Source organism: Pan troglodytes, chromosome 9, assembly GCF_028858775.2.
Source record: "Pan troglodytes isolate AG18354 chromosome 9, NHGRI_mPanTro3-v2.0_pri, whole genome shotgun sequence".
Taxonomy (NCBI): domain Eukaryota; kingdom Metazoa; phylum Chordata; class Mammalia; order Primates; family Hominidae; genus Pan; species Pan troglodytes.
Window position 1 is genome coordinate 7,759,554 of NC_072407.2, and position 23,801 is coordinate 7,783,354.

The following is a 23,801-nucleotide window of genomic DNA, read 5'->3' on the forward strand; positions in this document are numbered from 1 at the left end:
AGTAAGACTCCGTCTTAAAAAAAAATAAAATGAATAAATTCTATGCCCAGCATTTTCCATGTACTGTCTTATTATCTCAGTAAATCCCATATAACCTTCCTATGAAAGTGTGTCTCATTTATCTCCATTTTATAGATGAGAAAACTGAAGCCCCTGGAGTAGTATTAATTTTCCAAGGCCGCATTGCTCACCAAGGGTACAGCAGGGACCCAAGCTTGAAACTCTCACCCTCCAACATTTCCACAAGTGTAGACCAATGGCTCTCAACTGGGGTGGTTTTGCTCACGTACCACTCCCTTGCTCCATGGCATTTGAAACCATCTGGAGACATCTGGGGTCGCCATAGCTGGGAGAGGAGAACGGTACCTAGAGGATGGATACCACAGATGCTGCTAACCATCCTACAGTACACGGGACGCCCCACCACCACCACCACCACGAATGGTCTCACCCCAAGTGTTGTGACTGTGGCAAAGCTGAGAACCCAGGTTTCTCCTCAGCAAGAAGGAAAATCCCTGCAACATGGATGCACCTCTACAGGAGCCCCAGGCTCACAATAACCTTCCTCATCTGGTTTCAACCCTGGATGCTTTCACCTGGTGCATCCATCAGGGATTTCAGGGACTCCAGTGAGTTATTACCCTTGAATGCTCGGTTCTGCCTGACAACCCAGAAATTTCTGCTGAGGTGCCTGGTCTTGGGGAAGGCTCAGCAAATGGTTGAGGTTGATAACCAAATACCTAGGAGAGACTTTTCTCTCCCTCCAGGAGGAGCTATGGGTCAGACACACCCTGGGATCATTCACAAGCCATCAATAAAGGCTTGGGGAGCGCCAGGTTTTCTAGGCCTTCTCAATGGGGTGGGTGTTTATGGATATACAAGAAGCCTGTGAAACTTGATATTCGCAGGAAATCAATACCCCTCACCCTCCACAACCCCCCCCCCCCCCGCCTCCCCACCATAAACAGATGCCCTGCAGCAGGACTTGGCACTCAGGGGCTCCTGGGGTCCCAATTTACCTGCTAAAACATCCTCTAGCCACCACCGAATAAAGTAACCCCTTGCCACCCAACCACAAGAGCACAGCCTGGGAGCCACTCCAAGGGACGTACAGTAACATTAAAACCTCAGCCATCCAGAGCACCAGGCCTGGTGATGAGAAAGAACATTTTATCCTTAAAATCATCTGAATGCCCATGCTGCTTCTTGCAGAGAAAAGTCCAAAATAATCTGCTATTAAAGAATGAGGATGGTTTTGACATTTTTACCAAGCTAATGGTCTACGCAGACAAAATCTCATAAAAGGGCCCTCTGTTCTTCTTGATCCACTCAGACATGGCCTGTGAGTGAAGAAACGGGCTCTCCTCCTCAAAGAAATCGCTGCTGATCCTCACACCAGCCTGACATTGCTTCATGGGTTCTTCAAAGAGAGTATTCCCATAGAAACTAAAAGGGAAGAGGAATGTGTCTGGCGGGCATTGTGGGCAGTCGTGGGCTTTGGGCCAAATTTTAATTTTGAAAATCAAGATTCCCTCTTTTCAAGGGGCCGCCAGACTGAGCAGATACAGGCACTGTGAAAAGAGGGTGCCATGTGCAGATTCAGGAAACAAGGATGGTTTCTGTTCAGTTCCTCCATCATCCTTCAGGTCATGCGATTCCCATTTCCCTCCGTGGACCAAACAATTCAGTGGGGTTTCTGCCTTTTAAATATTTCATTACCAACTTATCATCCTTTTAGCCTCCAGAAAGCATTTTAACATGGAGACTCTGGCTTAAGACTCTTGTGGGTCTCTCTCTCTCTCTCTCTCTCTTTTCCTTGAAACGGTCTCACTTTGTCACCCAGGCTGGAGTGCAGTGGTGTCATCACAGCTCACTGCAGCCCGACATTCCAGGCTTTAGCAATCCTCCCACCTCAGCCTCCCAAGTACTTGGGACTACAGGCACACACCACTGTACCTGGCTTTTTTTTTTTTTTTTTTTTTTTTTTTTTTGTAGATATGAGGCTTCACTCTGTTGCCCAGCTGGTCTTAAACTCCTGGGCTGAAGCAATCCTCCCCTTTCGGCCTCTCAAAGTGCTGGGATTATTGGCTTGAGCCACCATGCCCAGCTAAGAACCTTGTCTCTTGTGATGCACCCCAGAACAAAGCATCACTGCAAAAACACACCAAGCCATGAGCTTCAGTCCTAATTCCCATTTATCCACCATACAGTATGTGCCAGGCACAACGCTAAGTGCTTCTATGGATGAGCTTCCCTTAATCTCAGCAGTAACAAACCCAGGCGATGGGGCCTGTTGACAGATCCATTTGCCACTGAAGACAGTAAGGCTCAGAGAGGGTAAGTGGCTTGTGCCATGTCAGCCAGCTAAGGAGGGGCAGAACCAGGATGCAAACCCCAGCCGCCTGGCTCCAGACTCGCGTTCCCAAGGTCCCACCACACTCGGTCACTCCACTGCATTCTGGTATCCTGGTCTTTGGCAGAGTCCACGTAAAAGAGGGAGGTAGAGGGAGTGAGAGGGACTTTATGCAATCAAGTTTCCCGGCGTTACACTGTCACCGGAATTGTGTCCCCGACCAGGACCTCTCCCTTCTCATCCTTTCCGTGATCGGCCCTGGAAAACCTTCCAGAGAACTGTCCTCCTTCTCCCGGGATCTCAGAGAAAATTCGCCTGAGTTCAGTGTCCAGGTGACCCAAGCTCTGAATGCGGTAACGTGCACGGGGAGATAAGGATGTCACCATGAGCAAGCCTCCCAGACAGCATCAAGGAGCAACCCCAAGACTGGGCAGGGTGGGCTCTAATGCCGCCCACGGCGAGGAGGGCTGCCCGTGCTGCCTAAATGGGTTCAGAATGAAGGCCGCTCTCTCGCCCAGGTGGGGCTCGTTAACCACGAATCCAATTATTAAGACAAGCTCAGCTGAGCAAATGGTCAGACAAAAAAACATGTGGAAGAAACAAAGAGGTCAACCCCAATATCCATCAAAAATCATCAAGGTGGCGGCCCTCACTGAGGGGTACAGCTCTCCAGCGGGCCCTCATCTGCCCTCCAAACCCATGTGCCTCCCCAGTGGAAGGCCAGCAAAGCCACACAGGAAGAGTTGGGGTAGGAAAGCAGAAAGTGAACCCCAGGAGGCCAGGCTGGCCACGGAGCCCCATCGCACACACACAAGCCCGGTGACTCAGGGGCTCACGTGTGCACGACACCGGGAGCTCACAGTGACAGCGCCCCGGGGGATGCAAGGAACTTTGCCTCTCTGTCCCTCTCTGTAGGGATGGAAAGAGGAGAGCGATTTCTGGGATGGAAGCCATCTGCCTCCTCTCAACTCTCGCTGCCCAACCAGAAAGGGAAGAAAAACAGGAAGATGCGGGACAGGTGAGGAGCTGGGTGAGCGCCGCCAGCCCGCAGCCCAGCAGAGCAGGGCTTGGCCAAGCCTGGCGCCAGGCACTTCCCCCCTACCCCCTCCACAGGCCCCTCGCCAGGTGAGAGGCACCGGCAGGGTCCCAGACAGATGCCCCAGACAGGATGCCCAGCGCGACCCCCGCCACTTCCTCTGCTAGGGGCCCCCAGGACGCGGGGCTCCCCCTCCCCTTTTGGCTAGCCGCAGAGTCCAGCGCGTCTCGCGGCCAGGGACGTCGTGGGACAATCAGGAAGTCGAAGCCACACAGCCGAGAAGGGGCAGCTGGCGTCTCGGGGGCCGTCACGAGCTGTCACTCCGCGCCCGCCGGAGTTGCCGCTCAATTACCAACTTCAACCCAGGGCCGGCCACGGAGCCTCCCGCCGCCCCTACCCTGCGCCCCCGGCACCCCGGACCCCAGCGCCCGCGTCACTTACTCCTCTGCAGTCGCCACCTGTCTGGGTGCCGGTCTCCTTCCTGCCCGGCCGCGGCGCGTCCTCCCAGTCCTCGGGCTGTGCGCTTCCCCCCTCCAGCAAAAGCCGCAGCCTCTTCTCTTCCGGAGCGACGTCGTCCCCCGCCCTCCTGGGCTGGCCATCCCTGCCTCGGGGCTTGCCAGTGGCTTCGGAGCTGCCGGAAGGGCTGGCCATGGCTCCGGGGGTTCTGCCTGCACCTGGGGAAGGGGAAGGACCCGGCGCGAGCAGCCTCTCGGCGGAGCTGGGGCGACTGAGCGCAGGCTCGGTGGGTCCGCGCGGCGCGGAGCTGGGCATCCGGGCGGGCGCGGGGTCCTCCGCGGGCCGCTCCTGGCTCTCTGGCGCCCTCTCCTGGCTGCTCGCGCGCACCGCGGACACGCCGGGCCGGGGCCTGCGCCGCGCTCACCTGCCCCGTCCTAGGCGGTCGCTGTCCCCTGCCCTTGGCCAGGCCAGCTACGGCCAGGCTCTGCACCTCCTCCCCGCCCCAGCCAGGTTGCACCCCGATGTTCTCCCTGCCCAAGGAGGAGAGAAGAGAAGGGACGCCCCGAGAGGGTGGACATCGGCCACAGCCACCTTGTCTTTGCTCTTACCCTGTGTCTTGCATGATTTGGAGGTGGCGGGAAAACCGAGGCTGCTCAAAACTCGTGGAGAATTCCGCCTGCAGGATGACGTGAATGCACCTTTGCATTGCCTACCAACAGATCTTTTTTGAGCATCTCTGTGGACCCGGCATGGTGATGGGGAAGGGATATTGTGGTGAACATGACGGGCATTGCCTTCACACAGTGGGGCTCAGCGCTGGGTGAGAAGGTATTGAGAACGGACATTGTCAATTGGGCAAAAGGAGGCCAAGGAGAAGTGCTGGGGGCATGGGAACTGAAAAAGACAGGAGGCTCAGCAGGTCTTGGAGCTGGGAGAGGGACAGCAGCAGCGGCTGTTCCAAAGGAAGTAAAAGTTGAGAGACGTCTCAGAGAGTTTTTCTCAGCCCAGTGGAGCATGTTCGGGCAGAGGGAACAGCGTGTGCAAAAGCCCAGAGGCTGGGAAAGAAGCAGAAAGAGGACTGTGGGGCTGGAGCGTGGAGGGCGAGGGGAGAGAGGTGTGGTGGGCACACAGATTGCCTGGGACCCAGCCGTGCAGGGACAGAGGAGTTAGGGGATACTTGCAGGCCCCCAGCCAGGGCTCAGGCACAGAGATAATGCAGGTGGGCAAAGAGAGGAGATGTGGAGAAATATTTTGGAGGCATGCCCTGATGAATGAGCCCAGGATGCACTCTTAGTGTCAGTGTGGAGCTCCTTCTTTGGCTGTGTGATCAGCTGAACCCGGGGGTATTTTCTGGACATTGAGGTGCTACACCAAGAGTCCAGGACAGGCTAAGTGAGCACCAGCAGCTCCTGGCCTACCTCAAAAGCAGGAGAGACAGGGGAGACTGGGGATGCCAGGGAGGAAGGGGAAGCCAGGAAGGCAGGAGAGGCCAGGGAAGCAGAGGAGGCCAGGGAGGCAGTGGAGGCAGGAGAGGCTGGGGAGACTTTGTCCTTTCCATGATTCTGCCCGGGATCCTAGGCCCCTGAACTCCCTGAGCTTCTCCACCCCAAGCGCTGGAACCATGTTGCACAATGGTCTCTCCACTAAGCTCCTGATGGCGGCCCCTACCCTGCTGTGCTCCCTATTTCAACCCTAACAGCTCTCACAGTGGGCAGCACATAGTAGGTGCTCAGGAAACACTGGTGGGAGAGCACATGGGTGTGCTCAGCACCTTCTTCTCTCCTCCAGCTCTCCCCTGTCATGAAATAATTCTGATAACGACACATGGACTTTGAGACCCTCTTCTATTACTTTCCATATGCTAATCCATCTATACCTCACAGCAGCCCTGGGGGTGGGTGCTATTAGGATGCCCATTTTACAGAGGAGGAGACTGAGGTATAAAGAGGGTAAGTGACATAGGCACACTACAGGGGCCGGGGCCAAGTGTTCAGAGCACTCAATCCCCAAAGGCAAGGTGGACGCAGTTACCATAAAAGACAGCAGAGTCAAAGCTGCAACCAGAATAGCCTGACTCGCAGAGACCTATGGTGCCAGCTGATCGTGGCATTCCTAGAAGTGGAATAGGTAAGAAGCCTGCCACATTTTTACTTGATCTGTGTTTGCAGAAGAGTTCTAGGTCTGGTGAGCAGAAGTCTAATCTGAATCATAAAAACAGAGTCACAGTCCCCCGTCAATTCCCAGACATAAGCCCGTTCACAGACACGGAGTCCCTTGTCTGAATGGGAAGCCAGGTCCCCTCCAGAAAGGACTCTGCTCCACTGCCAGAAATTTATACTGTCAATCTTTCTCCCAGCCTGCCCCCAAGGGAATACACAGCCTTTTACCAGGATGACTGAACAGGAGAAAAGGAACTAATGAGACCTGTGCAGGATCACTGGACACAGGCTCTGAACTGGCACTAGGCTGAGACTAGGGTCTACCAGTCAGAATAGGCATTTTGGAGGTCAGGTGAATGTTGGTGCAACTTCATGTCATGGTAGATCCATTGGGTCCCCAAATCCATCCTCTGGTTATATACAAAGTGGCAATGCTGAGATTCAAATTCAGGGCATCCAACATAGAGGCTGTGCTCTTACTAATGAAACATTCTGACACTAGTAACCATTTCAAAATGCAAACACCTCCTGGGGCTAGCCAGAGTCCTCCAAACAGTCGTGTAAATTGGTTCTGTCAAGGATTTCCTCCCACCCCCTGCTGAGAGCCAGTTGCAAGGAGAGACTAGGGAAGGGCATTGGGTAACTTTGTTGCTAAAAGCTCTTCTGGATAAAGACATTTGGGAAAAGAAGAAAATAGAGTTCAGCAGAAGAGGTAAGAAAGTAAGTTTATGTTTGGCCAGGCACGGTGGCTCACACCTGTAAACCCAGGACTTTGGGAGGCCGAGGTGGACAGATCACGAGGTCAAGAGATCGGATCATCCTGGCCAACATGGTGAAGCCCCGTCTCTACTAAAAATTCAAAAATGAGCGGGCCATGATGGCACACGCCTGTAGTCCCAGCTACTCGGGAGCCTGAGGCAGGAGAATCACTTGAACCCAGGAGGCAGAGGTTGCAGTGGGCCGAGATCATGACACTGCATTCCAACCCGGTGACAGAACGAGACTCCATCTCATAAAACAAACCAAAACAACCAAAAAAGCAAGCTTATTTTTAAGCCTGAACAAATGTAGTGGTTTAGGGGTTCTGCAAATACGGCCCAAATCAGGCTACAAGATGTTGTGGCAGCAACACTTACACCCAGTCACTCCTGGCTGGCTGAGCTACTTTTCAAAACACCCTTGCACAGCTGTGCAGAGCGGCTGGCTCCACTGGCAGCCGGCAGAGCCATAACTCACACTGTCACCACTCCCGTCAAACCCTTTCAGTAAGCACTTTCTTTATTTTTTTTTGAGACGGAGTCTTGCTCTGTCATCCAGGCTGGAGTGCAGTGGTGCAATCTCGGCTCACTGCAAACTCCGCCTCCCAGGTTCATGCCGTTCTCCTGCCTCAGCCTCCCAAGTAGCTGGGACTACAGGCGCCCACCACCATGACCGGCTAATTTGTTGTATTTTTAGTAGGGACGGGGTTTCACCGTGTTAGCCAGGATGGTCTCAATTTCCTGACTTTGTGATCCACCCGCCTCGGCCTCCCGAAGTGCTGGGATTACAGGCTTGAGCCACAGCACCCGGCCTGGTAAGCACTTTTAATCAAAGCAACAGGAATAAACATTTGCTGCAGAGCGGCAATGTGCAGGGAGGAACATGCTTCCACTCAGGCTCAGAAAGCAAAACCTCCTGGCTGTTTGCATCTATGCGAGAGCTCGCAGGAAAAGCCCTCTGTGTGGCTGCCAGCCTCACACACTCCCCCCAAGGGGCGAGTTTCTCTTTCCATGTTAATCTATGCCCTGATGTGCCATCTGTCAACCACCACACCATTCTCAGTTGACATTTCAAAGCATCTTTGCCCTGTGAATGGTCACCAGCCCTGCCCTGCAAGCCCCCAGGTGACATTGAACTTAAATGAGAGAGAAAACAGGTTTCGGGGTGGATTTCAGTTCAGCATCTTGGAGTCTCTGTGTGGACATGAAATCTGTCTCCCCAGCCATGGGCTGCATCCTTGTTTGTCATCTGGTTTGGTTGTTGGGGACTTGGAAACTCGTGGGCACCTTTGCAATTTGTCAAGAGGCTGCACGGCCCTTCCAACAAAAGCAAGCAATAGGAACAGAAGCCCAAGGCTTCAGATCAAGGTGCGACTTAAAGCAGCCTCAGTGTAAAAGCAAACAGGAGTCAGAGGGATGCCTAAGGCAGAGTCTAGTCCCCAGGGCAGCTATAAGGCAAAGAGAAAGGGAGAGAGATAGACAGAGACAGAGACAGAGACAGAAAGACAGAGAGAGATGGGAGGAGACATGAGGCACCCAGGCCTCTGCATCAAAATCCCTACAAGAGGGGCTTCCTAAAAATGCAGGAGGCTGAGGTGGGCGCTCACAGAAGTTCAAGACTAGCCTGGGCAAAATAGCAAGACCCTGTCTTTACAAAAAATACAAAAATCAGCCAGGTGTGGTGGTGCATGCCTGTGGTCCCAGCTACCCAGGAGGCTGAGGTGGGAGGATGGCTTGAGCCCAGGAGGTAGAGGCTTCAGTGAACCGAGATAGCACCACTGCACTCCAGCCTGGGCAATAGAGTGAGACTTCATCTCAAAAAAATTTTTTAAAAATTTTAAAAAGATCACTCTGGCTACTTGAATGGATGATAAGAAGGTAAGAGCAGAAGCAAGGAGACCAGCAGTGAGATTCTGCAGGTGGGAGTCCACAGTGGCTCAGACCAGGCTGGCGCTGAAGACCGGCTGGATTCTGTATATATTTTGATGATGAAGCAACTCACTGACTCTTGAAGAGTGGGCTCTAGGAGACAGTATTTTTAACAAACTCTCAGAGGATTGTAATGCAGGCTGAAGTTGAAGAACTCCTGATTTAGGTGAAGCTTCTGTTTCATCCTTGGGGAAGTACCTACTGACTTTTCTCCAAGCCACCTCAAAAGAGGTGCTAGACAAGATGTGCTCCAATGTCTGAACATGTGTGCACAGCTCTAGAGCCGACCTCAGGACACTGAGTCAAAGGTTAGGAGTACAACAGTGAACAACCACCATCCTCTTTTCAACGAGCTTTGCATTTAATGAGAGAAATAAAAAGCAAAAAAAAAAATCATTTTCAACTCAGAATGGTAAGAGTTATGGTGACAGTATGCCTGGGGCAATGGGAGCACAAAGAAGGGGCACCCAATCGGCCAGGTGCAGTTGTTCATGCCTGTAATCCCAGCACTTTGGGAGGCCAAGGTGGGTGGATCACTTGAGGCCAGGAGTTCGAAAACAGCCTGGCCAACATGGTGAAATCCTGTCTTTACTAAAAATACAAAAACATTAGCCGGGTGTGGTGGCAGGCACCTGTAATTCCAGATACTCAGAAGGCTGAGGTGGGAGAATTGCTTGAACCCGGGAGGCAGAGATTGCAGTGAGCCAAGATCGCACCACTGCACTCCAGGCTGGATGGCCAGAGCGAGACTCCGTCAAAAAAAAAAAAAGCCAGGAGATGGGTGGGCATGCAATCTCTATCAGGTGGTCAGAAATCCTTCTCCACCACAGGACTCCTCAGTTGAAGACTAGAAAATGGTAGGAATCAGCCAGGTCGATAGGAGAGGTGTGGAAGATCATTCCCAGCAGAGGAAAGAGCATGTGCAAGAATCGAGACATGAGAGGGTGAGAAGCTGAGAGATGTTCATATAATTGTAAAAAGTGACTAATGTAGAGGTAAGTTGGAGCCAAATCTTAAAGGCTCTTTGTCATGTTTATCTTGTAGACAAAGGGAGACAGTAGATGGTTTTAGGCAGGGGAGTAATGATCCACTTTGTGCTATAAAAAGAGCAGTCTGGCTGGAGGAGAGTGGGAGGTGAGTAGACCAGGTAGGAGGTTGCAATACACCAAGTGAGACAAGATGGTTGGCTGGACCAAGGCTTTGGCAGTGAGGATGGAGAGGAGACAGTAGACTAACTTGACTGAGAAAGAGGGAGGAATGAAGGAGGAGGCCCAGGTGTTTTGGAAGCTGGGTGGATGGTGGTGTGAATCTGACGTGGTGAGCCCAGGCAGAAGAGGAAATCAGGAGAGGAAAGGTAAGACGAGGTCAATGCAAGACAGACAGCCAAGTGGAGATAACAACTGGGCCGTTGGATTCATCAGCCTGGAGTTATACAGAGAGCTCTGGAATGGAAATAAAGAGGAAAGGGCCAGAGGGCACTCTCTAGGCAGCTTGTCTAGGTAAACTTCCGGGTCGAAGTGCGCCCCGTTCAGATCAGTGGGGTCCAGGGGGTCGGGCCCCGCGGGGAGTCCCACCGCCTCCCCTTTCGAGAGGCCATTGTAAAGCTTTAGCATCCTGTGCGCCTTCCGCCGACGCTCCGTGAGCCTCCACATCGGGTCCTTCTGGGGAGTCCCCAGGTCCACAACCCGGGCTAGGCCCAGTGACAGCTGCCGCCGCCATAGCTCCAACTGCAGCCCACGGGCGTAACTTTATATTTTTAAGTTGGATATATGGAGCTACTTGGCTTTTGCTTTCATCACATCGTTGAGGAAAGAGGTGGTTGCTTATGGTACCCCTGTTTTTACTGCAACCTGTAATGGAAGAGAACCTCCCTGTTGCAGAGAGCAAAACACTGAACTAAATTGTGCTGTAACACAGCCCTGTGTTGGGGGATTGGGAGTGATCATGCAAACGCTTGCAAATTTGCACAGTGACAGAGACAATCGTTTGGGCAGCTGTTCACTTTATGAAAAGGCAATTGACCAAAAGTCAGTTACTGAGCTATCTCAATACTTTCATTTTATTTTAACTTTTGGCAACAGGGTGCAATTAAAGGAGAGAAAGAAAACAAAGTGATAAGTGTAAGATAATGTACACACATGTGTAAAAGAAAATGACAAGACAGGATGACTATTTGTCTCTTGGTTAGCTCCTTGGGCTCTATGTCTCCTTCCTCAGAGAACCTCGTTTTCCTTTGTCCAGATTTGTTAGGGTGGATAATCCAGGCTCCTGCTCCCCCATGATGGAAGCCAAAGACGTCCCTGGAGGCACCTCCCGCTGCACCCTTTCCTGCACTGCCCACATGGACACAACTCAGCCCATTAGACTTCCTCTCAGAACTTTAGTCTTGAGCAAAGGGATTAAAGGGTGAAGTGACTGAAGGTATGCCCTTCCAAAGTGGTACGTGAGCTAATGGCTAAAGTTTGCCAAGCCCATCCAAGCGCATTTTTTCGTAATTTTTATTTATTTATTTTTTTAAGACAGAGTCTTGCTCTGTTGCCCAGGCTGGAGTGCAGTGGTGTGATCTCGGTTCACTGCAAGCTCTGTCTCCTGGCTTCAAAGGAGTCTCCTGCCTCAGCCTCCCCAGTAGCTGGGATTACAGCCATACGCCACCATGCCTGGCTAATTTTTTGTTGTTGTTGTTGTATTTTTATTAGAGACAGGGTTTCACCATGTTGGCCAGGCTGGTCTTGAATTCCTGACCTTGTGATTCGCCTGCCTCAGCCTCCCAAAGGACTGGGATTACAGGCGTGAGCCACCGCGCCCAGCTTCAAAGAGTTTTAAGCAGAGCTCAGAGGTCTTAACCACAGGCACATCGGAGGAGCATTTTTGAAACACTTTCCAGCTTCCTCAATAAGAATGGAAGCCAAACTCCGAATTGATGACTCCTTTGAGGAAGTCGAGAGCTGTAAGGAACGCCAGGAACAGGGGCAAGGGGGAGATGGGTCCTGAATGATCCTGTGCCGATTCTTTCTGGAATCCTCGATGTGATCTCAGCTGCCCTTTCTATACATGACACAGTGATTGTGGTACCCACTGGTCTAGCTGTGGTCTACAAGGAAGCCCCAAAGGGAAGGGAGCAGGGCCATCGGCCTGAGTGACAAGGATTTCAGAGGGCAGGTTGGATGCAGGGAGAGGACTGGCCAAATGCCATGTGTATGGACTTAGACTGCCGGTTCAAATTGGACTTCATCCTTTTTGACTTCGTGATCTGGTACAAGCCACATGAAAATCCGTTGCACCTTTTCTAGTCTGTAAAATCATCCTGAAATGTGCACTAATAACGTGGAGACTATGCAGATGAAATGAAACCAGCTGCATAGAGCACAGAGCTCAGAGCCTGGGCTTTAGGAAGCCCTCAGTAAGGGTTCATGATGCCATGGTGTCTGTCGTCATCCTCTTTATCCTCATCATCACCTTCATAATCTCTTTGTTGTTTTAGGGAATAGTTTAGAGGGACTGATTCCCTGCTATCATGGGTGAGATGTCTATGAAAAGGACAACCAGTGGGGGAGGAAAGCAAAATTTTGAATAAGATTTCTGAGACCCCCAGCACAACCAAGAACAGAAACTCCACAGTCTGCTGAGCACAGAGTTTGCATATTGGTCTCCTCACATCTGCCCAGCGCATTCTCCTGTTTGTCCTGAGGAGGAGGAAACAAACAAGGCTCCCGACCATCCCTCAGCACTCACTTGAAGGGGTGGCCTGCCCCTCCACACCTGTGGGTATTTCTAGTTGGGTGGGACGAGAGACTGAGGAAAGAAATAAGACACAGAGACAAAGTATAGAGAAACAACAGTGAGCCCAGGGGACCAGCGCTCAGCATACCAAGGATCTGAACAGGCACAGGCCTCTGAGTTCCCTCAGTTTTTATTGATTATTACTTTTATAATTTTAGCAAAAAGGAATGTAGTAGGAGGGCAGGGTGATAATAAGGAGAAGGTCAGCAACGAACATGTGAGCAATACAATCTAAGTCATAAGGAAGTTCAAGGGAAGTTACTATGACTGGACGTGTCTCTAAGCAAGATTGATGTTTCTCTCCACCCAAACGTCTCAGTGGAGTAAGGAATAACAAGGCAGCATTGCTGCAAACATGTCTCACCTCCCACCATAGGGCGGTTTTTCCCCCATCTCAGAATTGAACAAATGTACAATCGGGTTTTATACCAAGACATTCAGTTCCCAGGGGCAGGCGGGAGACAGTGGCCTTCCTGTCTCTCAACTGCAAGAGGCTTTCCTCTTTGACTAATCCACCTCAGCACGGACCCTTTACTGGTGTCGGGCTCGGGGACGGTGAGGTCTTTCTCCTCCCACGAGGCCACTTTTCAGACTATCACATGGGGAGAAACCTTGGACAATACGCCGCTTTCAAGGGCAAGGCTCCCTGTGGCTTTCCACAGTGTATCGTGCCCCTGGTTTATTGAGACTAGAGAATGGCGATGACTTTTACCAAGTATACTGCTTGGAAACATCTTGTTAACAAGACACGTCCTGCTCAGCCCTAGATCCCTTAAACCTTGATTTCACACACATGCTTTTGTGAGCTTCAGGTTGGGTCAAAGCGGTTGGTTCAAAGTGGCTGGGGCAAAGCAACAGATTAACAACATCTCAGCAAAGAAATTGTTGAAAGTAAAGGCCTTTTTCAAAATGGAGTCTCCTATGTCTTTCCTTTCTACATAGACACAGTAACAGTCTGATCGTTCTTTCTTTTGCCTACACTCACTGAACTGCCCTTCCCCTCTGCTGGGCCATGACCATGGAGAACAGGTCCACTGTCCTCCCTGCGTGGTGCACCATGGAGGCTCAGACTCCATCCTCGAGGCTGGCAAGAAGACAGGGTAAGACATGAGCCTCCTGATACAGGTGATGTCTGTGGAGCCCACAGGACTGCAACCTCACACTGCAGGGCTGGAGGCACAGACTGACTATTTACTATTCTGTGCCCTGGGGGCTCAAGGCACAGAGCTCCTCATTAGCCAAAGTCGCCCAAGTTCCCCAACCATGAAGGATTTCCTCATAATAATGCAAGAAGAAGAAGAGAAAAGTGAGTGTCCATAGAAGCTTTGGGGCTCTTCCTCTAATCAGGAGAAAGCTGGTGTGTATTATTCACTTCTTTCTTTTCTTTTTAAAGATCCAACTGCTTTAATTTTAATCTTTCATTATGGGAAAATATACCACATATAAATATTAAAAATTATAAATATATATTATTTCATATAGAATGGCCAGTATAAACATTTACAATTTCCACTCTTTTTCAGTTTACAGTTTCATGACATTAAGTACGTTCACATTGTTTAGCAACCATCACCGTCATTGTCTCCAGAACAGTTTTATCTTTCAAAATGGAAATTGCACCCATTCACCAAGCTCTCCACTCCTCTCTCTCGCCCACCCCTGGGGGCCATGTTTCTAGTTTGCAACTCTATGAGTTTAACTACTCTAGACACTTGATAGATAAGTGGAATCATACCGTGTTTAATTTTCTTGTTTTGGAGACAGAGTCTTTCTCTGGCGTCATGCTCTGCCTCCACTGTTGTCTTGTTTGTGGCTTTGGACAAGTTTTCCTCTGTAAAATGAGGGTCTTAGTGATGCTATTAGTATCTTCAGACACCAAGTCTAGTGCTCATTCCCCCTTAGGGTTGGGCAGAGGAGTGTGTTGTAGAGAAGTAAATGGGAACATGAGAGGGAGAGGGAAGGAAATGGATGGGTTAGGGTCTGCAGGCTGGAGAATAGGCTGGGCAGGAACTGGATGTCAGAAAGATGAAAGACAATGGTGGGGAGAGAGGAAACGGGGGACAGGCAGGAGAAATGCGGGTGATAGGGGAGGTGGGAGATAAGTCTGGGGAGAAGAAAGAGGCTGGCTAGGATTATAGGCACACTGGAGAATCAAAGATGTGAGGAGTGGAGAAAAGAGAGACAGTTTGAGTGGGCAGCAGGGCCATGTGCTAAAGGGGTCCTTGCACCACCCCCTGCTGCCTGGCTCCCAGGATGATGCTGACGTGGAGTGGACGTTTGCTCGCTCCAAGCTGTATCTGTTCTACTTCTGAGAGGGCCTGACACTGCCTGTGCCCTTCAACATCCTGCCCTCCTCGAAGGCTGTCTTCTACCTTCTCAGGTGATGACCTCAGAGCTCCCACTCCCACCCCCTAAATCCCCAGCCCCTGCCCCCATTTCCCTGTCCTCTAACCGACCTCTTCCCACCACTGAAATCTCTCAGGAGAATTTGCCAGTTCATTTGCTGTTGCTGTTCCTGCTGCAAAACCAAGAAGCCAGACTATCCCCCGATCCCTACTTTTGTGAGTATCTCCTCGGCTTGTTGCTGGTCGCCCTGGCGTAAGGCTTCACTTGTATTGTCTATACCATCCATTTGTCTGCATACCCCGGGCTTATCTATCTTTCCAGTATGTTCCCCCAGAAAGCCTGCCCCAATTCCTACTCTCTCACGTGGCTTCCCTTTCCCTCTTGCTGGCTCTGGCCATTTCCTGAATTTCCAACCCTGTGTCATGCAGCCTAAACGGAAGTCCTTGCCACCCTCCTCCCAAGCTAGAAATACCCACTAAGCTCCAGACAGACCTTTTTGTCCTAAACTGGTCCAAGACGTAGTTGAACATTTTTTTAAAAAACATGTTAAGAAGCCAAAGGTAAATGTCCCACAAACTGGGCAGTTAAATGGCTGACAGTGGCCTAAGAGAGGAAGCCAAGAGGCCGGACATCCAAGGAGCTCCCCAGCCCAGTCTGGCCTGGCATGAGGGTGCCTTCCCAATTCAGGTACTGCCAGGTCTGTAGGGGGTTCTCCCCCTCCACACCACCAGCCTCCCAGCCCTCGCCCACCCCTTCCTGGTCCTCTCACCGTCAGCCCTTCCCCAGCTTCTGGCCCCTGTCTTTCTACCTTCCAGCTCCGCACTGTGAGATGGAGGCCAGGGGCTAGGTGGGTCAGGGACAGAAAAGTCTACACAGACTTTTTTTGCCTGGGGGTGGGGGGAAAATGGGCAGTGATCAGAGGAAGGCTGGAGGTAGAGAATCTCCCTCACCCTCTTGTCTTCCCATTCCAGGCCAATCCTGGGGCAGGGGCTGTGCCTGGGGAGGGACAGCGTGGATCCTACCGCCTTCACGTCATCAAGGCCCTGGTACAGCGCTACATAGAGACTGCCCGGCGCGAATTTGAGGAGACCCGGCGGAAAGGTTTGTCACCCACCTCCAAGCCCTCCCCATTCCTGTTCCTTGTTCAGCTGTGATAAAGGCCCCATACCCAGCGTCATGTCCTCATTCAGCCTGCATAATATGTGGTCCCATCCTGCCCTGCCCTTGGAAGGGCAACCTGCACAGCATGCCCCTTGCACTCCATTACCCTCTGACCCATCCAGACATTTATCCCACTCATTTCATGTAAGTGCTCATTCCTGCCTTCAGGTGCGTTCAGTTATTCTCCCATTCACTCCCTTACCCAGTCACTCATTCACCTTTTTCATTCACTCGCTTATTGACTCGTTCCACCAACATTCATCACTATGGCCTCCCTTGTTCCAGGCCCTGTCTTGGAGGGAGAGACGGGGCACTGTAGGGCAGGGACACATGGGAAGCTTTCAGTCTGGTGAGGAAGAGAAACCATCACAGTGGGCATGAAGTGCAGCTAAGAGAGACACGAATCGCCATGGGCACCTGAAGGGAGAAGGAGCACGTCATTCTGAGAGGCTCATGAGAAAGCAGAAGGATAGAGTAGCAGAAGGGACAAAGGGGGTGGGATCTGAACTGGGCCCTGAAGGATGGGGTGAGCTGGCTGGCCGTAGACTCGGGAGAGGGCAGGCAGGTGAACGCACAAATGTCTACCCAGTCCAGTAAGCTTTCCCCGTGGCTTGTCATCTTTCTCTGGCCCCCAGACTTTCCTTCTTTCCAGCTCCTCAGCTCCTCCCTCCCCCCCCCCGATCAGATTCACCTGCCCCAGCTTCACCCACCCACCTGACCCCTAGCCCACAAACCCGTTCCTCACTTCTTCCAGTTCTCCCTCAGGAATCCTGGATAGGGCAACCCCTGGGGTACTGTAAAGGGTAAAAGGGGTATAGGGCAGGCTCACCCTCTGAAAGGCCCCTCGGTACTCCACCTCCTCCAGATCTGGGCAACAGACTCACAGAGCTGACCAAGACCATATCTCGACTGCAAAGCGAGGTAGCCGGTGTGCGGTGAACTCTGGCAGAGGGAGGGACACCCCGGCCTCCCGACGGTGCCAGCGTCCTCAGTCACTACATCACTCGAGTGCGCAACAGCTTCCAGAACCTGGGGCCTCCCATCCCTGAGACCCCAGAGCTGACAGGGCCTGGGATTGTGAGGACCCGGGAATCATCAGGAACCGGGCTTCAGGACACTGGAGGGGTGAGGACTCTGGCTTCTGCAGAGTCTGGCCCCTGCTCCCCAGCTCATGTGCTAGTTCCTAGGGAGCAGGAAGCAGAGGGGGCTGGGGACCTGCCCCAGGGGGAGGATTCGGGGACTGAGAGGAGGTCCTGATACAGTGGAAGAGTCCCTTCTTCTGTTGCTGAGCGTGGTAGCCTAGGAGGGTGAGGGTGGGGGGCCCCTTGGGAGGAGCCTGTGCTGCTTGTCTTGCTTCAATAAAGTTTCTGTTCTGGATATGAGAGGCCTCCGGGCTGTGTGAGAATCTCTGTCTCTTGATGTTTTGAGGTCCTCCCTCTTCTTTCCCCTGAAATGGACCCTTGTGGGAGCAGGGCAGAGAGAAATGACTTGCTCTGTGTTCCCAAGTATCTTGGGCTTGGGATCCTACTTTGAGTTTCCTCAGATCTTTTATGGACAGAGTTCTGGACCAGGAGGCAGGAGACCGGGGAGGCGGGAGGCCGGGGTTCAAATGGGAACCCTCTGACCAGTTGCTTCCTTCCTTGGCTTTGCATTCCTCACCTGACAAGTGGGGCTGAGGAATCACCTGCCTGCTTTCCTGCCTTCATGGTTGTCGTGAGGACCCTCTAGCTGTTCTAGCTTCTGGATTTGCAAGTTAGAGTGTTACACAGGTCTGCACAGGAGACCGTGTTAATAATAACAAGAAGTTATTATTATTGTTATTTTTGAGACGGAGTCTTGCTATGTTGCCCAGGCTGGAGTGCAGTGGCGCAATCTAGGCTCACTGCAAGCTCCGCCTCCCGGGTTCACATCATTCTCCTGCCTCAGCCTCCCAAGTAGCTGGGACTACAGGTGCCTGCCACCACGCCCGGCTAATTTTTTTGTATTTTTAGTAGAGACGGGGTTTCACCGTGTTAGCCAGACTGGTCTCGATCTCCTGACCTCGTGATCCGCCCACCTCAGCCTCCCAAAGTGCTGGGATTACAGGCGTGAGCCACCTGCTCCTGGCCCCAAAAAGTTTTTTTTTAGTCCCTCAGTCAGTCCTTCAGCCTAGCAAGGCCACAGCGGGGCAGAAGGTCTAGTCTCGTGGAATAAACCAATCATAAAATTCCATGTCTCCACACTGCAATACCATTTAATCACGTAGCTACCTCAATAAAACTCCATGTCTCCACATTGCAACACCGTTCAATCAAGTGGCTGCCTCAGTACTTTCCTTGCTTGTCCCAGGAAGTCCCCATCACATAGCAGAGTTCCCTCAGCCCTGCTGTGGCCTCCCCAGGCCAACATCCTGGTTGGGGAGAAGGCTGCTAGGGCTGGGTCCGGAACCATGTTCTTGCTTCTCAAGGCTGCTGGAGGCGCCTCTTCTTCATATGAAGGTCACCCGTTCCCAGGGCTCCTAAGTGGCAGATGTTGGACTTTCAGGGCCCAACCCCTGAGAGCTGGAACTCTCCAGGGGCCAAGAGCAGAGTCTTCCAGGGGGGCAGAGAGGAGGCCCCCTCAGATTGTGACTCTAGCTGCACCCCTGCTGAAGGGAAAAGAGGAGGAAGGGGTCAGCAGGGTGAGGGGGAGTCAAAGCAGCTGAAGGAGGATGGAAGGGCAACTCACCTGGCGCAGACACACAGCCCCGCCTCTTCTCCCCTGCAACACACAGCAGGGTGAGGCCTCCGTGTGGACAGACTCACACCCAAACTGCCTGGCCCACCAGGCCCTGGCAGGGCCATTTCCCTTCTCAATCTATCTTTCCCTTCACCTAAAGGGAAACTTCTGATTTCCCTTCCTCCTCCGTCCTCCAGGAACTCTTTTCAGATTGCCTTTCCATCCCTCTTCCCACCCAAGACCCAGTCACTCTTCCATCTCTCCCTGCCTTAGCACTTGGGAATGGCACATACGTGCCCTGTCAGCCCCATCGAGCCCAGGGCCCCCCTGAGACCTGAAGCAGTCCCCTTGGCTCTTTCTGCTGCTTGCTAATCTCCTTAACCAGGTTCTTTTGGTCTATTACACCATGTAGCAGATGGACCCTTTTGAGGACATACAGAATCATCTAAGAATGTTCACGAATCTGGAAAACACTTATAGGACCCCAAAAAACCTGAGTCACAGAGGACAGCAACTCCAGCTGACTTCCAGCCCTCATTTCCCCTTTAACCAAGTGGGTCTCCCGAAGGCCCCGGGGATTATTGTGTAAGGACATCCTGGCTTATTTCACCCACACTGCCAGTCCTGCTTCCCCCATGCACAGCTTACCACCCAGATAGGCGCAGTTAAAATGGCTACAGGTCTGATTATAGCTCCAGAGAGTCACCAAGCTCTGGGCTCCATCCTGAGAGAATCTGGTAACCAAAAAGACTTCATGGGGGGGAATCAGCACCTCGCGCTCCTTGGGAAAGACAGAGAAGGCCTGTATAGGGGCCCCAAAGCAAGTTGTTAGAGAGAAGAGGGTGGCATTACCAAATCTGTGGGCCACTGCCTTATCCAGGGAGCTGGAGGCAAACTGGCCCAAGCGGACAGAGTCCCCCAGCCTCTTGGGTTCAAAGCGAAGGTTGCCCACACCTCGGAACACCACCTCCCCAGGTCCCCTGCTGCAACCCCCACTGCCTCGCAGCAGCTGCAGGGCCCGGATCAGGTAGAAATGCAGGGCCTTGAAGGGAAAGTGCCTCATGTAGAGCTCCCGGGAGCCTCCGCCCGTCCGCACCGCCTGATTCAACTCCCAGTACAAGGTGTTCGATGAGTTGGTGTAGACCATAATGGCTATTCCATTCTGGGCTTTGAAGCCAGGGGGCAAGGTAAGCCCTCGACGCTTGTCCTCCCAGGTCTCCTGGGCTGCCTCCCAGGATTCCCGCAGCAGGGCATGGTGGGCCATTTCCTCCTTTAGCAGGGGGGCTGCCTTCTCCTCCATCTCCTCTGCACAACCCACATAGGTATCGTCAAAGGTGTCTGGAGCCAGGCCCAGGGGCAGGATGGGAACAGCCTGGGCCTGTGGAGCAAAAGAGGTGCCACACCGAAAAGAGCATAAGTTCAGAGCACTGGACATGGGTCCTGGGGGCAAAGCCATCCAGAAACACAGAATCTCATTTCTATCCCTAAATATCAGGTATATGCAATTTGGCAAGGGCCCAATAAGAGGCTTAAATAACACAGGCACTGGAGTCAGACAGACATGGACTGAAATCTTTTTTTTTTTTTAGATGGAGTCTTGCTCTGTTGCCCAGGCTGGAGTGCAGTGGTGAGATCTCAGCTCACTGCAAGCGCCACCTCCCAGGTTGGAGTGATTCTCCCACCTCAGCCTCCCAACTAACTGGGATTACCTGTGCATGCCACCATGCCTGGCTAATTTGTTTTTGTTTTTGTTTCTTTGAGACGAAGTCTCGCTCTGTTGCCCAGGCCGGAGTACAATGGCACGATCTTGGCTCACTGCAACCTCTGCCTCCCGGGTTCAAGCAATTCTCCTCTCTCAGCCTCCCAAGTAGCTAGGATTACAGGTGCGCGATACCACGCCCAGCTAATTTTTTGTATTTTTAGTAGAGACAGGGTTTCACCATGTTGGTCAGCCTGGTCTCGAACTCCTGACCTCAAGTGATCCACCAGCCTCAGCCTCCCAAAGTGCTGGGATTACAGGAGTGAGCCACCGCGCGCAGGCTGAAATCTTGACTTTACCACCTATTAGCTGTGAGTCCTTGGGCAAGTGTCATAACTTTTCTGGACTTGAGGATACTTCCAACCTCACAGTTATTATGAAGACAGCATAAAGAGCACTACTTCTGTACAACCTAAAAGGGGTCATCCTGTCATTAGAAAGGTTCTTGCAGTCGGTGGGAGGTGGGACTAGATGACTATCAAGCGCTTTTCTGGCTGTACGATCTGGCAGGCAGGTGATGTGCAAATATTACACACAGCCAGTGTCCAGCTACCTAACCCCCAGCCCCACTCTCCTCAGGCTCTCTTTCCCTCTCATCCAGCAGGAAGCCCTTGCAGGTAGGTGCTCAGCCACCACACCAAATCACTGTGAGCTCCGAGACGACTGAGTCCTCCCCTGCTCTGTACCCACATTTGGGGTAGGGGTCGTGGGGAGGCCAAGCCTTGGTTGGGACGGGCTGCCAGGACTGCAGCACACAGGTAACCCAAGGAGGCTTTGCCGGGCTGTGCCTGCGCTGGGAGATGAGAGGTGGGGAGGAGAACGTTGGAGGCATCCAGAGAGGGATGGAGATGGGGGTTCTAGGAGACAGAATGGGAACTTGCGGCTCCCTGCAGAGATGGAGGTTCCTGAGAGGAAGAGAGTTAAGAGTGGAATCCTAGGGAAGAGTCCCTGGGAGAGGGATGTGAGGAGTCAGCCCCGAGTCCACTTCCTCAGGGTCTGCCCCTTAATGTCCCCCTTGGGGCTAGGAGATGGTTCCTGGAGTTACCTGCCAGGTGTGGAGGCCGAGGCTGCCGAGGGCGATCATCAAAGCCGCCAGCGCCATCCCTGGAGGAGACGTGAGGGCCAGGGGTCCGGGTGAGGGCGGGACCAGAGGTGCTGGAGTCCTGGTTTCGAGGGGCTCGAGGCAGATCTGGACCCTGTCTCCAGGCGCGCGGGATCCCGGGTCCAGGATTAGGGCCCCGGCGGGGCGTGGGCGGGGCCTGGGAGTTTATTGTCCGCCCCCCGCCCCAAGTCTCCGCTCCCGACTCCCTGTACCCCTTCCTCAGAGTCTCCAGTCTGGGGACCTTTCTGAGACTGTAAAGGCGGGGGCCGCACTTTGGCTCCGCCTGAGAGGGGAGGGCCGGGGGCGGAGGACCCACTTGAAGGTTGCGGAGGCCGCGAGCGGGAGGGAGCGGCGAGGGCTCTGGCGGGCGCTGCGCTGTCCCCGGAGTCCGGCTGAAAGCAAAGGTTCTCGAGGCGAACTATAGCCCCCGCGCCGGTAACCCGACACCCCTTTCCCAGCGCCGCGCGCGGGGCCGGGAGCGGGCGCGCCAGGGCAGGGACTGAGGAGCAATTCCCTTTCTCAAGGACTGCGGGGTCTTTCTGCGGGACCCTCTTTGGCTGTGAGCGAGGGGGAGGAAACTTGTGAGACTCGGCCTCTCCCTCAGGCGGGCCCTGACCCGGTCGGCCCCTGGCCCCCGGCCCACCACTCCCTGGAGCACTCCGATTTGCATAGTTTGCATTTGGCCCACACCCTGGGCCACGTGCTCCAGCATCTGAGCAGCGCCCACTCCCTGCCTGCTCTGGGTCCTCTCCCCATTCGCCTTCAGTGGGGTTGGGCCAGAGACAGAGCCCTTGGTCGCAGATCCACAGGGTCCAGTCTCGCCCCTCCCCCAGACCGCTCTCGTGGCCGCTCAGACTCAGGTGACCCCTGTTTGTAAACACTGGCCTTTCCCCCACCTCCTCTGGGCTTATCTATAAATAACCTGGCTCTGAGTTTTGGATGCCCCGTCAGAGGTCATGGGAGAAGGGGTCAGCGGAGGAATTGGTAGCTCAGGGAAGAGCTTCCTAGCAGCCTGAGCCAGGAGGAGGTGGGATTGTCACCCCTCCTTCCCCCAGCGGCCGGAGGGTCGCTGAAAGCTAGGATTTGAGAAATGCTGCCTGCTGGGGCTGAGGTAGGCACGAAAGATTAGAGCTACCCAAAGGACTCCATCCTGGTCTGGCTCATTAATTTTCCCCATCCCTGTCCCCCCATCCCCTCAGATTGTCAGCCAAATAAAAAGTTTCCTCCACCTAGAATCCTGCTATCTCCCAGAATCCTTTCTGTAGACCAAACGGGAAGACATACCGTGGGTCCAGGCTTGGAGGAGGGTGGGGAGGGAGGTGCTTCTGAGTGCTTGTTAGAAAAACAGCTCCAGGGCAGGGCGCAGTGGCTCCCGCCTGTAATCCTAGCACTTTGGGAGGCTGAAGTGGGAGGATCACGAGGTCAGGAGTTCGGGACCAGCCTGGCCAACAAAGATTAGCCGGGCGTGGTGGCAGGGGCCTGTAGTCCCAGCTACTTGGGTGGCTGAGGCAGGAGAATCGCCTGAAACCGGAAGGTGGAGATAGCAGTGAGCTGAGATGGAGCCACTGCACTCCAGCCTGGGCAAAAGGGCGAAACTCCATCTCAAAAAAAAAGAAAAGAAAAAAGAAAGAAAGAAAAACAGCTCCAGGGCAAGTTCTTTTGCCCCCTTCTATGAGTCTAGCCATCCCAAAGCCCTCCCAGATTCTAAAATAAGGAATCATCCTACCGTTTCCCATCATGGTGAAAAACAGCATTTGCCTATATATCCTGCCTGCCCCACTCTCTGGAGGAAGTTGAGTGTTTGCAGTTGCTTGAAAAGATACCACCTGAGGACAGCTTGGCCTGCTGGGACGGCCCGAGACCAGATGTATTGGAATCACTGCTTTGTCCCTCTCCACCCTTTGGCTTTGGGGTATTGCTTCTCCCATCCCAGGACCTGGAACCCAAAATAAGGCCCCAAGAGATGGATTCAAATCTAGTCATTGGGGGCCGGGTGCGGTGGCTCACACCTGTAATCCCAGCACTTTGGGAGGCTGAGGCAGGCGGATCACGAGGTCAAGAGATCGAGACCATCCTGGCCAACATGGTGAAACCCCATCTCTACTAAAAATACAAAAATTAGCTGGGCGTGGTGGCAGGCGCCTGTAGTCCCAGCTATTCAGGAGGCTGAGGCAGGAGAATCGCTTGAACCCGAGAGGCAGAGGTTACAGTGAGCCAAGATTGCGCCACTGCACTCCAGCCTGGTGACAGAGCGAGACTCCATCT

At 53.1% G+C, this 23,801-nt stretch overlaps 1 protein-coding gene and 1 pseudogene across 10 annotated transcripts; one reads left to right on the forward strand and one right to left on the reverse strand.

Moving 5' to 3' along the window:
* TRPC2 (transient receptor potential channel 2) lies at positions 14,246 to 17,271 on the forward strand (annotated as a pseudogene).
* Positions 18,194 to 23,539, reverse strand: ART5 (ADP-ribosyltransferase 5). 10 transcript variants are annotated; one of them, XM_063782639.1, is made up of 6 exons: positions 22,821 to 22,948; positions 21,853 to 22,093; positions 21,480 to 21,538; positions 19,324 to 20,053; positions 18,685 to 18,717; positions 18,404 to 18,604 (listed from the first exon to the last, which is right to left on the reverse strand). In XM_063782639.1, exons 3-6 carry the CDS (start codon positions 21,534 to 21,536, stop codon positions 18,498 to 18,500), a joined length of 927 nt encoding a protein of 308 aa, XP_063638709.1. In that variant the 5' UTR covers positions 21,537 to 21,538; positions 21,853 to 22,093; positions 22,821 to 22,948; the 3' UTR covers positions 18,404 to 18,497. The 10 variants fall into 10 exon arrangements, with proteins under 10 accessions (XP_063638703.1, XP_001157391.5, XP_063638709.1 ...); XM_063782633.1 differs by lacking the exon at positions 21,853 to 22,093 and having other exon boundaries at positions 18,194 to 18,475; positions 21,480 to 21,630; positions 22,821 to 23,527; XM_001157391.7 differs by lacking the exon at positions 22,821 to 22,948 and having other exon boundaries at positions 18,194 to 18,475; positions 21,853 to 22,044.
* Positions 23,540 to 23,801: the final 262 nt, after the last annotated feature.